Genomic DNA, 13387 nt, shown 5'->3' with positions numbered 1-13387 from the left:
GAAGTCATTTTCATTTGCTTGTTGAATTATGTACCTTGCCAGTATAAGTGGCAGTTCCAGAATGTATCATGAAATGGACTGCTTAAGCCTACTCATTTGTTTCATTTAGATTTGCCAAATGGCCTTCAACTCCAAGGCTGAAGTAAGAGGCTGTGGGATATATTGGTCAAAATGCCTCTGCAAAGGTAACTTTTAAATGTTAAAAGTACATTGACTAGTTGTCGTTATTACTGACAGCACCTACACTTCTGTACTATATTTTGCCCCAGGAAGTATGGACTCATTCTGTGCAGCAGTAGAAATAGGATCCTGAATGCTGACCTTTGAGAGAAAAACTGAGACTAAAACATTTATAGTAACCTTCCCAAATTCGTTGCCTGTAGGACTCTTGAAAAGCAGCATATAAATGTGCTCAATATATAAACAAGGCCGGGTCACGATGTTGAGCCTTCACAAAATCAGAATTTTGAGCCTACGTTTGTTGTACATCTGCCTCTTGGGGCATGGGATCCTCAACTATTTCCTCCGCATCTTCTTCAGTGTCATCAGACTGGTCAGTGGAGGGGAAGCACACTGGGCCTTGTCCTTGCCCCAAAGGGCCTTCCTCAGGATCCTCTTCCCCTTGAGTGATATAGGTTTCTGGGATTTTGCAAGTGCCTCCACTAACAGCTGCTGAAAATCTGGGGCATCTCACCCTAATAACAGGTCATAGGGTAGGGTGCTTACTTGGGCTAATTCCAGGTTCCGTTCTTTCCCCAAATATCGCATTGGGATGCATCTGATGGGACACTTCTCTAGCTGTCCACAGAAACAAGCCACTTGGGTCCATCTATGAACAGGGATCCCGTTGGGCACTAAGTCTGCACGGATCATAGAGACGGAACTCCCACTATCCATTAACGCCTGACGGGGCGTTTCCTCCAACCACACAGCTACCAATAAGGCTGTAGGTTTACCTGGTCTTAAGGCAGTTGAAGCTTGTAGAGTCTCACCCCAACCTAAATCGCATTCCATGAGGGCACTCTTTACAGAAGTGCCCCCACTGCCCACACGTGAAGCATGGACCTTGATTACTACCCAGTGCTGCTGGTATGGGGGGGGGTATGCTCATCTCCTTTCCCCAGCTGCCTTCTGGTCCCGGCGTTTGAGCTCGGCCTTCAGGGTTCGGGTAACGTCCACTGATTCCGGGCCCTCCCCCTTGAGTTGGGAGACCGGTCTTTATTCTACCATGACCTGAGGGGTCCATTTCTCGACCGCCCACCACCTCCCGAGGACTTCCGCCCATTTAATCCCCTTCCCGGGGCATATTTAATTGATCCGCCACCACTACTTTTTCCAAATATTCCAAATATTCTTTAAAGTGGCGGGTTTCTAGCATGCCACCCAATGTCTTATTCAGGGTGGAAGGATTGTTAGTAGTTGCTTGAGTACTACTTCATTCACAATCTTCTGACCTTCATCGGATGTAGGTAACAGCCATCTGCCAAGACAGATGCTGTATGCACTTTTTCTAATACGTATGTTTATATGCATGGCTATCACTCACTCCTATGAAGGAAAAGCAGTACACGCAAGGATAACATTACAATGTGGTTTAATAATCCATTCCATTTATTTTATATTATTTAATATTATTCTGTTCTAGATTACACTGGCTAGCCCGATCTTTTCAGATTTTGAAAGCTAAGCTGACATGAACCAATTACTAGCATTCCTAAATGAAGCCTCAGTCTTGGATCCATTCCTGTCGGCCTTCCAGCCTGGCCATGGATGGAAATGGTGCTGGTCACTTCTGGCGACACCTGGATCGGGGCAGGTTGGCACTGCTCGTCTTCTTTGACCTTATGGCAGCGTTCAACAAAGTCAATCATGAGCTTCTAGCTCGCCACCTCACCTCATTGACTGGAAGATGGGGGATGGCTCTTCAATGGCTGATCTCCTTTCTCTGGTGTGATGAACAGAGGGTAGTTATTATGGAGAAACAATTGCACCACTGCCAACTCCCATATGGAGTCCCGCAAGGGGTGGTTCTCTCTCAATTCTATTTAACATCTTTATGTGCCCTCTTGCCCAGTTGGTCCAGGAGTTCGGGCTTGGGCGCTACCCCCAGATGCCTCAAAGCAGTGACGGGATGTATCTGGCAGAATTGCCTGAAACTCAACCCTTTGAAGACAGAGGTCCTATGACTGGGTAGGAAGGGTCCAAATGAGGAAGCGTGCCTGCCCCGCCTGAGCATACTCAGCTATGATTGTGGGTGTGACTTGTGATACCTCCCTCTCTATGGAGGTTCAGGTCACAAAAATAGTGCAGTTAGCCTTTTTCCATCTCTGTTAAGCTACTACTGCTCTACTTGCTCCCGGAACACCTTGCCACAGTGATCCATACAACGTTCACCTCTAGACTGGATTTCTATGAGAACATCTGGGGAAATGCAGTCAATTATGATGGGACAACTGTTTAATGCTGATGATTTTAAATGTTTTAATATTATTTTAAAGTTAATTTTATGTGAATAATTGTATCTACTTTATTGTATATACTGTTATATATTGTTCACTGCTCTGAGCCAGCAATGGGAGGTTGGTATAAAAATTTAAATAATAACAAGCAACAGCAGCATTGGCTCTGGTTAGTATTTGGATGGGAGACCACCAGTGAATTCCAGGGTTGTTATGCATGGGCAAGCAATTGGCAAACCACCTCCGTTTGTCTCTTGCCATGGCAAATCTACAGCATGGCTTCCCAACATTTTTCAGCATGTGATCATCGTTGGAATTCTGACACAGTGTGTGGCCACAACTACAAAATGGCTGCCATAGGAAGTAGAGTCAGCCACAAAATAGCTGCTGTAGCATACTTTCAGCCACAGTGTGAAAATTCTTGTGCTGTGGTAGCAGTTGCTACCAATGCAGTATTTTTAAAAATCTGCATAGCCAATCAGATCTCCAATGGCCAACAGCCGCACCTGGCCCCACCCACTTTTTATAAACACAGACAAAAAAGTGTTGGTTAGCAGCTTGGGATCCATGGGCACTATACTGGGGATCCATCTGGGGTCTTCTATAAGTCGGCTGCGACTTGAAATTAAATGTGGTCAAAAGTACCATCACCTGATGCACATAAACAAGACATTCATGAAATATTTACAGCAAATTTTAAAATTTCATTTGGTTAGTATTTAAAAGTGTTTATGTTAACAGGAAATAACCACAATGCGGTTAAAAGTTATGTAACAGAACACAGAAATCTCTACGTGAAATGGAAGTTATGCATATCAAACACAAAGTACTTTTCCTTATAGTCATTCATCATTGGGCTTCTCTGGCAGTTTCTTCAAAATCCAAGCTTGCAGTTTTTCTAGCTCACTTTTGTTCAGTTCATGATAAAGGTTTGGAATACTGAGAAATGTTGTTGGTACGCCCAGCGATTTCAACATTTGGTTGGTCTCTTCACCCCAAGAATGCAAAACTAGTTCATCATCAGTTCCATGACACTGAAATAATTCTGGGCGTTCTCTTTCATTCTTTGTCAATGCCTATTGAGAGAAGAGATTTGTCCCCTTTTATCACTCTGAAAATGAAGAAACATGTACCTGGAAGACGCCCATGTCAACAGAAAGATTTATAGACATGAGTGCACAGGCCAGAGCAGAGAGAACCCAAAGAGAATGGGCTCAACTCCTGTCATAACATAAGCACTGATTCAGATGTATGCTGAAGTCATTGAGTGACAATTACTATTTAGTTTACCTGGACAGAACAGCACTGAGATGCTGTCAGTGACTAACAAATTACAGAGGCTATTGGTTAATGAAAGTATAGGATAACAGGTAACAAAAGATAATCTGAAGTTGCTTTATACTGTTGGTCTATTTAATCCCTTTAGAGTTCATCTAACTCTATTCGATGGGTGGCTCTCTGAGAGCTAGGCTGAGATATCTCTCAATTCTGTTGCACAAGATTCTTTTACTCGAAATGTCAGGAACCTAACCTGAAATTTTGTACAGTCAAAGCATGTGCCCCCCCCCCCCATTGACTTTGCTGAAAGAGTGGGTACTGAAGAAGAACCTGAAAGAATCAGAAACATACAGGAAAAGATGTTTACAGAATCAGAGGAGACATGGAAAACAGAGACAAAATAATTATCAGTAGATGAACTTCCACAGAGAACATAGAGTGGATAAGAGACACAAGATATATTTGGAAGAAAAGATTTCAGAAAGTGGATTAGAACCCTGAGACATTAAAATGCAAATAATCATTCTGAAAGGATAAGGATTCTGAAATACTTTTTTTTTTTTGCAACTGCTACCTAATCCAATCAGTTTGAAACATGGACATTTAGTCTCCCCAAGGGAACAACTAATTCCATCAGACAACTGACAGTTTAAAGTTCACTGACACCTTGGTGCCTTTACATCATGTGTGTGTGTGCACCAGTTTGTGAAAAGCATACAACATGGCTATTATATAGGCATTGCATCACTGATGTATAATGCTCTGTGGTATTTAAGATTTAAAAATATGAGCTATTAACAGTTTTGACACCCACCTGGTAGACAGCAGAGTTCTTATTGAGAAAGCTTGAAAGAGCAAACACTCCAGCCACATCTTGATGACGCCTATATGCTAAATGCATTGCCATGCCTCCTCCCATTGAAAAACCACCTACAGATTTGGGGAATCGGGGAAAACAAGTTAAAAAAGAGTGAAAAGTTCAAGCATTTCAACATTTGAGCGATTTCAATTTTCTTTTAAAATGTTACTGCTTTATGCTTTCCAAACCACACAGAGATATATGCATACATACACACATTTTTGATCTAGTTATAATTTAAGTGAACTGAGAGTCTCGTGTTGTTATAATGAAACAAGGGGTGAAATATCATGCATGTATTCTTTGGCATATGGTTGGATCTATGGCTCTGTTACTAAAAGTTTATTTTTGCTGGCTGCTTATAAAAGTGACTACAGGTAGTAGGGACCAATTGGCTGGCCTTCCCCACGTTTTCCCTCATGCTTAATAGCAGTGGTCCCCAACCTTTTTATCACCGGGGACCGGTCAACGCTTGACCATTTTACCGAGGCTCGGGGGGGGGGGTAATCTTTTGTCGAGGGACATCACCGCCGCCACCTGAACCCCTGCTCCGCTTGCTTTCCCACTGGCACCCAGCTGCCCACTGGGGGGTGCTGCCAGCAACAGCTGAGCAATGCCACGCCGAGGGGGAGCCCCAGCCATGGCGGCCGCCGGAAAGCAGCAAAGATCAGCCAGTGGCAGAGTAGCCCCCAAGGCAGCAGCTGGGGATGAGGACAAGGAGGAGCCGTGGCCTGGTACCGACTGATCCACGGACCGGTACCAGTCACTGGACCGGGGGTTGGGGACAGCTGCTTAATAGCACAGAATTAATAGAAATATTTTGTGCATTTTATTTTGCATCTTTTAATTTGCATATTTTAATGAAAAAACAATCCCTTCAATTATATAGAATCATAGAATCATAGAGTTGGAAGGGGCCATACAGGCCATCTAGTCCAACCCCCTGGTCAACGCAGGATTAGCCCTAAGCATCCTAAAGCATCCAAGAAAAGTGTGTATCCAACCTTTGCTTGAAGACTTCCAGTGAGGGGGAGCTCACCACCTCCTTAGGCAGCCTATTCCACTGCTGAACTACTCTGACTGTGAAAAACCTTTTCCTGATATCTAGCCTATATCGTTGAAGTTTAAACCCATTACTGTGTGTCCTCTCCTCTGCAGCCAGCAGAAACAGCATCCTGCCCTCCTCCAAGTGACAACCTTTCAAATACTTAAAGAGGGCTATCATGTCCCCTCTCAACCTCCTTTTTTCCAGGCTGAACATTCCCAAGTCCCTCCACCTATCTTCATAGAGCTTGGTCCCTTGGCCCCAGATCATCTTCGTCACTCTCCTCTGTACCCTTTCAATTTTATCTACGTCCTTCTTGAAGTGAGGCCTCCAGAACTGCAAACAGTACTCCAGGTGTGGTCTGACCAGTGCCGTATACAATGGGACTATGACATCTTGTGATTTTGATGTGATGCCTCTGTTGATACAGCCCAAAATGGCATTTGCCTTTTTACCGCTGCATCACACTGCCTGCTCATGTTTAGTTTACAATCCACAAGTACCACAAGGTCTCGTTCACACACAGTGCTACCTAGAAGCGTATCCCCCATCCAGTAGGCATGCTTTTCATTTTTCTGACCCAGATGCAGAACTTTACACTTATCTTTATTAAATTGCATCTTGTTCTCATTTGCCCATTTTTCCATTGTGTTAAGATCTCGCTGAACTCTGTCTCTATCTTCCGGAGTACTTGCCAGTCCTCCCAATTTCGTGTCGTCTGCAAACTTGATGAGTAGTCCCTCCACCCCCTCATCTAGATCATTAATAAATATGTTAAAAAGTACCGGGCCGAGCACCGAGCCCTGAGGTACCCCGATACTCACCTCTCTCCAGTCTGATGAAACACCATTGACAACAACTCTTTGAGTGCGGTTCTCTAACCAATTCCCTATCCACCTAACGATCTGAAAATCCAGATTGCAGTCCTTCAACTTATCCACCAGAACATCCTGGGGAACCTTGTCAAAAGCTTTACTAAAATCCAAGTAAATGACATCAACCAAATTTCCCCGATCCAGGAAACCTGTTACTTGGTCAAAAAAGGAAACTAGGTTGGTCTGGCAGGACCTGTTGGAGACAAATCCATGCTGACTTCCTTGGATCACCAAATTGTCCTCCAGATGTTTGCAGATCGCTCCCTTTAATATCTGCTCCATTATCTTCCCCACAATAGAGGTCAGACTCACTGGTCTGTAGTTTCCTGGGTCATCCTTCCTCCCTTTTTTGAAGATCGGAATAACGTTTGCTCTTTTCCAGTCCTCCGGGACATCTCCAGTCCTTAAATAGGTTCCGAAGATGATGGAAAAGGGCTGTGCAAGTTCTCTGGAAAGTTCTTTGAGTACTCTCGGGTGCATTTCATCCGGACCAGGGGATTTGAACTCATCCAGTGCAGCTAAATGCCTCTCGACAACCTCTCTATCCATGTTAACCTGCCACCCAGACACTATCCTTTGTCTACGGCCATCTCTAGATGTGCCTAAACACTTTGACCTGTGGGAAAAAACAGATGTAAAATAGGCACTAAGCCTTTCTGCTTTCTCTGCATCTTTCGTTAGAGTTTGTCCATCCGCACCCAACAGTGGGCCTATTGCCTCCTTTACTTTACGTTTGCTCCTCACATAACTGAAAAATCTTTTCTTGTTACAATGGGCTTCCCTGGCCAATCTTAGCTCACTCTCAGCTTTGGCCTTTCTGATGATTGATCTACAGTGCCTAGTAGCCTGTAGGTACTCTTCTTTAGAGCTCTGTCCTTCCCTCCATTTCCTGAACATTTTCCTTTTCTTTCTTAGTTCCTCTTGAAGTTCTCTGTTCATCATACTATTTCTTTTGCTCTTGTTTGCATTTAGTGATAGCTAGAATTGTTCCCAACCCTCACATCCTGTAGGCAGTAGGTTGGTTTCATTTGTTTTAGGCTTGCATTTATCCATTGTGTATAGTAGCAACACCTGCATCTGAGCTGAATTGGTTTAACATCTGCATTTCTTTTCTATGATGTGTACTTGTGCCTACATGTAAAGTCATATTGCATTGATTTCAACTCACCTGATCATGATCACGGAGAAAAAGCAACCCCAGCTGCACACTTTCATACATCACAAAATTGTTTTTGCTTTTGATTGAACAGGGTTTTCGTTTTTTGGATAAATCATTTTCATTTTTGTTTAGTTTTCTTTAGTGGTAAAATCTGGCTACCTAACCCTTTTACTGCTCATGACCATCATCTGCGGTCAAATACTGCAACTTACCATGAAGTTGAAATGGACACATGTTCCGTCATCTCAAAATTGGAGGGGGGGGGAATGTCACCAGTACTACCAGACCCAGCACTTGTGTGCTTCTTCTATCAAGACTATGGACTCTGGACATTTGCACTAGCCTAGACATAAGGCAAAAGTCAGATCTCAGAAGTGCTTTCTTACATCTGAAATCTCCTTCCTATCCACCCAACATAACCCCAGCTTACCAAAAGCTTTATAGTAGTAACCTAGATCAAACCATATCCAAAGTTTCCCAGATCATTCTATTTGATCGCTTTGCTCCTGGACATCCTGGATAAATCAAGCTTTTGGGCACACATCAAAGGGGGCATCTGAATCCCTTGTCCAAAAATCCACTTTTTGCCTATGTGACTTTTACTACATAAAATACCCTTCACTGGGGCCTCCAAACTGCCTCTTTGGTATCTAGCTTCCCCTGGATGGATTCTACCAGATTGTCCAACTGAATGCTTGTCGTTTTGGTTGCTTTGAATCCATCTGTTCTCGCCATTTGCTAGATTGGTAATTGTATCATTTTTGCTAACCCTCTTTCCCCTCCCAAACTCTTGCCATTTCCTCAGCCATACCTGAGGTAATCCCCACTAAAAAGGCAACCTTCATAGTAAGGAAGCCCACCGATGAACAGGCTATGGGTTTTAACTGGGCTTTTACTAGTGCATTAAGCACTACCTCCAATGACCATCACAGGAGGGGTACATGTCTTGGGGAAACAAATTCATCAATCCCTTTAGAAATTGTTTGGTCAGCTTATGTGCAAACACAGAGGTACCTTGTACCTCAATGTGGTATGCTGCAATCGCTGCTAGATGAGTCTCAACAAATGAAAAAGTCAGCCCCCAGGGGGCCAATAATCTAGAACCTGGGGTAACGGGCAGGTGGATGGACACAATCCTTTCTCTCAGGCCCAGGAATCAAAATGATCCTGTTTATATCTGTAATTTTTTTTAGTGGATTGTTTTCTAGAATGTAACAAAATCTCACTATAACTTCCCGGGGATCAAGGGGTCTATGGTTGTATTCCACATGCTGTAATATGAAGTCGGCTGGGGTCCAGATACTGGAGGGAACTGATAGACAGAAGGTCAGGGCTCTGCGGGATTTGGATGTAGTTTCCGAGAGCCAAGAACACAAAGTTCAAAAACCAGAACTGGTGGGGGCGATCAAGATTGCCATTATGTGTTCTGCCCTCATTTTGACTAAGACTCTGAAAATCAAGGGCAGAGGAAGGAAGGCATAAAAAAGCTTTCCACTTCACTATGCTTGGAATGTATTCCCCTAGAGCCCTCATCTATCCTGCCATGGGAGCAAAACCAAGGAGCCTTTGTGGACCATGCCTTGGCTGAAGAGAAACCAGAGTATATGTGGACCATGCCTTGGCAAATAGGCCTACCTGGAGGACCCCCCTTCGAGCAAATATCAGTTCCAGATAAATTTAATTTATGGGCCATTCGTAAGTTAGGTTGAATGCCCTGCTGAGCCTGTCCACTTGTACACTAAGTGAACCACAATGTGAATTGCTCATATATTGGACTGAAGGTGCAGTTTCAGTGACAAAGACTTAATAACTGATGGTAATGAAACCATATAGAACTTGGAAACATACAGAAATTTATTTAAATCATGGAGGTCCAAAATAGGATGGGACCCACCGTCCTTCCTATCAACCAGGAAAAAACTTTAGTAGAATCTCATAGCCTCAAGAATTCTCAACTGCCCCTTTGGCTAGTAATTCAGTCAACTGTTGAGAGAGTTCAGGGAAGGGGTTGTCAACTGCCCATAACCCCCCTTGGCAAAGAGGTCTAGACTTCAACTATAACATATAACCAATACCAACAACAGAAAGAACCCAAATATCTGAAGTGATAGCTTGCCAGGTGGCACTGAAATAGGAAGGTTGGGCAACTGTGAGTGTTTGCAGAGCTCTTACTCTGACTAATTAGGCAGGTGTTTGGGATTAGCTGAGCACCAAGCATAAAATGAGAGTACAGGCAATTGCTCCCTGTGCTGGCAACGTTGCCTATTCTGGAGCCTGCAACTCTGTTCCTGCTTCCTTGCTTTGATTGAATTCTCTGTACTTTGGACTTTTGGCAAGTGACATGGACTATGGACCAGCTCCTGGTGGCTCTGATTTTCGGCTTGTGTTTATGGACTTCACACATTCTACTCCCTTGAGACTGGCAGCATGCCAGTCCCAGTTCCTGTCTGGAAACTTGACACAAATTGGGATTGTGAAATCTGCTGGGTCTTGAATAACCAGAAGGGCTATTACTGTGGGTGTTTCTGAATAGAGCTGACATGAATTTATCTTTCAAATGTGCATCTGAGGTCAAGGCGTTGAGATCTAGGGGCTTAGCCATCCTGAGCAGCTGCTCCTTGTGAAGTTTATATTCCTCACCAGGGGAGACTGATGCCAGTTCCATCAAGGAGTCATCTAGAGAGAGTTCTCTTGGTGGAGTGGTTAGGAGTATGGACTTCTAATCTGGCGAGCCAGGTTTGATTCAGTGCAACCAACTGGCTGTCCTTGGGCTCACCACAGCACTGATAAAGCTGTTCTGACCGAGCAGTAATATCAGGGCTCTCTCAACCTCAGAGGGTGTCTGATGTGGGGAGAGGAAATCTGATGCATACTGTTGGATTAGGACAATGGCACTATGTGCAGTCTGATGCCATCCTGGCGATCCCCAGGAGGGGCCAGTGAGAGGGGCTGCAGGGTTTGGGACTTGTCCTTATACTTGCTCTTTTGAGCTTTCTTAATAGCTGGAGGCTTTGAAGCCGAGCTACACTCTGCTGATCCATAGCAGGAACATTCACTGCCCCAGTTGCTCCAGACGCCTCTCTTAGGAGGTTTAGGCTTCAGAATCGATGTGGTCACTACGGAATGAACCAAAGGTGGATTGGAGCACGGAACCACTGGACCCTCAGGCACTGATGGTGGTCTGGGCGGATCCAAGGAAATTTAAGTCCTATTGGACTTCCCACCACAGATACCAACAGAACCTTACTAAACTACTTTTGAACTGCCTGGCTGATTTTTTAGATTTAAAAATGTATATTCAATAAGTTGCTTTATGGTCTGTCATTCAATACACCTGAATGGTAGTCAGTAAATCTAAGATTTAAATGTGCATTGAGTAATTTTAATTCGCATTAGTATTAAGTTTTAACATATTTTTAAAAGAAGAGCAAAAAGAATAGATGCATAAAATCTGGTAAGGAAAAATATTAAAGAGATTAATACTGAAGAAACTTTGGTTGAATTAATTATTGTGTGTGTAAAGCCAACTTATGGTGGCCCCAACAAGGGGCTCTGAAGTCTAGTGAGAAACATATGTGGGCTGCCATTGCCTTCCTCTGCAGAATCCTTCTTGGTGGTCTCCCTTACAAGTATCAAGCCTTCTTAGTATCTGAGATCTGACAAGATCATACTACACCATGCTGCCTTCTCGCCTGAATTATTAGGATTATATTTACAAATCAATTATGTGTTTTTCCCATTATGTAAAAGAGACAGATGTTTTTAAAAGATGTATCAACTTCATTACTTTTTTTAAGTGCAGTAATTTACCTGTGCTATTTAAGTAGTTCAGAATAATATTTTCTTTGGGCAGTCACCAGTCAGCTTGGGCATCTTTTTTTTTTTAAGTAGCTTGTTCCAAGTAGAATCATATTGCCAAAAAGTGACTTTCCAGACAGAAAAATTCTCTTCATAATGGCCTTTCCTAGGTTGTGTTTTTCTAGGACACAATACAATATCATATAAGGGATGCCCCCGCAGCCCCTTTTATGGAGACACCTGTTCTTCTTCATATGCTTCCATGCCAGCAGGTAAAACAGGAAAACCAGATCAAAAAGACTTGGTTGATCACTGTCCAAAACAACACATCCTGGAGCCAGGGCAATGAGCCATCAAGGAAAAGAAAACAGGGTACTTCAGAGGCTTAAGAAGGGCTGGGTCCAGAAAGAAAACAGGCAAAAGTGGATTGGTCCACAATTCAGCATCTTGGTGGCATCTGGATATGATTTTACAAATTCCCGCATTAAAAGCAAGTTTTCTGCACCTTGAAGTACTCACTGTGGTGCCTGTAGCACTCAATTCTTACAAAGTAAAAGACTAGGGACACTTTACAATTTTTTCCTTCTGGGGGGTGGGGAGATGGATGGGCATAAAAACTACATGTCTACCTGGAAGCTTCAGTAGCTCCTCAGTAACATGGCAAAATAGATACTTGTGCAAATTCCATATATGATGGTTGGTTAAACTGTTGGTTAAAAAAGATATTTGCAAATTGTACAGTTTTTAAGCTGGTTTAAGTCCTCAACATAATGGGCATAATCCACTTGGAATATTGTTTTTCACAAGTCTCATCACAATGAATGCATGATTGTGTTTCTCCACAACTCCTATTGCAATTAAGTTTATGTGACAGAACTTTTCACTTTACATAATTGTTGCATTCAGATATCACAAGTTGTCGATTCAATTTGTCTTACAACCCCTGGTTAGCCTAATGTATGTAAACAGACCACAACTTGTTTGTACATGCCAGTTAGTGTGTTGCTATCCCCCTTTCCAACACAATTCCCAATACCTCATATGTCCAGACATCTAGCCAAGCCTCCCCATGTATGCAACCTGCTTGTTATTATTCAGTGGCTGAATAGTGAGCAGGCAGATAGAAGCATGCACCATCCATTGCTGAATGGAGCTGGAGCAACTCTTACGGCTTTTGTCACCCTCTGTTTGTGAGTGGCTAAGAGCGATGGGGCTGCTGATCACATTGGGAGGTCTGCATTCAGGCATCATGACATACCACTGTTTAGAATCCTATGGTTTTGAAACCCAATTTAGCATCCAACAACAACCCACAGTCTGTATCCAGACATCATTTTGAGCTGGAGTTTAATCAAACCATGGTTTTATATGATGTGGTTTGTTATGACATTGAAATTTAGCCAGTAGATTGTACTTTGCTTCTCAACCAAAGTATAAATAAAAACTTTTAGATGGTGTCTGGAGAGTTTGTTCCTTAATAACGATGCTTAAGAGAGGCCCATTTCAAAATTAATTGGCTTGTGGCAGTAGAAGCTCAACATGACTAACCTACTTAGATTGTTTTCAGTTATAATGGCTGTACATTGCCCCTTGAAGGCATCAGCAGCTCCACCCAAACCATTAAAGAGTTTTTTGGCTGCTCAAAGCCTCCACAACCACATACCATATTTCAGGCTTGGCTCAATTCATAGGATGAACTCTTTCACACATGTTAAATATGTTCTTCCTTTAAATCTTACCCAGGAGTATCCTGTTCTTCCTGATGCCATTTTTAACTTCATCATCAATCAAACTCGTAAGGTCTTGACACATCGAGTCAATGGTTTCAATATGTTCTGGGCAATCATTAGAGATCTTATATCTGTCAAACCACACAGTGGACATGGACCCTCTCATAGGCGTGTATGGTCTGGA

The 13387-nt window shown here is 43.1% G+C and overlaps 1 protein-coding gene across 4 annotated transcripts in view; it reads right to left on the bottom strand.

The window, feature by feature from the left end:
• LYPLAL1 (lysophospholipase like 1) overlaps window positions 1-13387 on the bottom strand; it is a 36520-nt gene that overhangs the window by 5562 nt on the left and 17571 nt on the right. For 2 of the 4 annotated variants that reach the window (XM_077339653.1, XM_077339660.1), the window contains exons 3-5: window positions 13213-13382; window positions 4552-4667; window positions 1594-3535 (exon numbers count right to left, since the gene is read on the bottom strand). In XM_077339653.1, the coding sequence (XP_077195768.1) occupies window positions 3302-3535; window positions 4552-4667; window positions 13213-13382 (520 nt within the window). In that variant the 3' untranslated portion in view covers window positions 1594-3301. Of the gene's footprint in view, window positions 1-1593; window positions 3536-4551; window positions 4668-13212; window positions 13383-13387 lie in introns of those variants that run through there. The other 2 variants (XM_077339676.1, XM_077339667.1) reach the window with 2 other exon arrangements.

This window comes from Paroedura picta, chromosome 1 (genome assembly GCF_049243985.1).
Source record: "Paroedura picta isolate Pp20150507F chromosome 1, Ppicta_v3.0, whole genome shotgun sequence".
Classification (NCBI taxonomy): domain Eukaryota; kingdom Metazoa; phylum Chordata; class Lepidosauria; order Squamata; family Gekkonidae; genus Paroedura; species Paroedura picta.
This window is presented reverse-complemented; position numbering and strand designations above follow the sequence as displayed.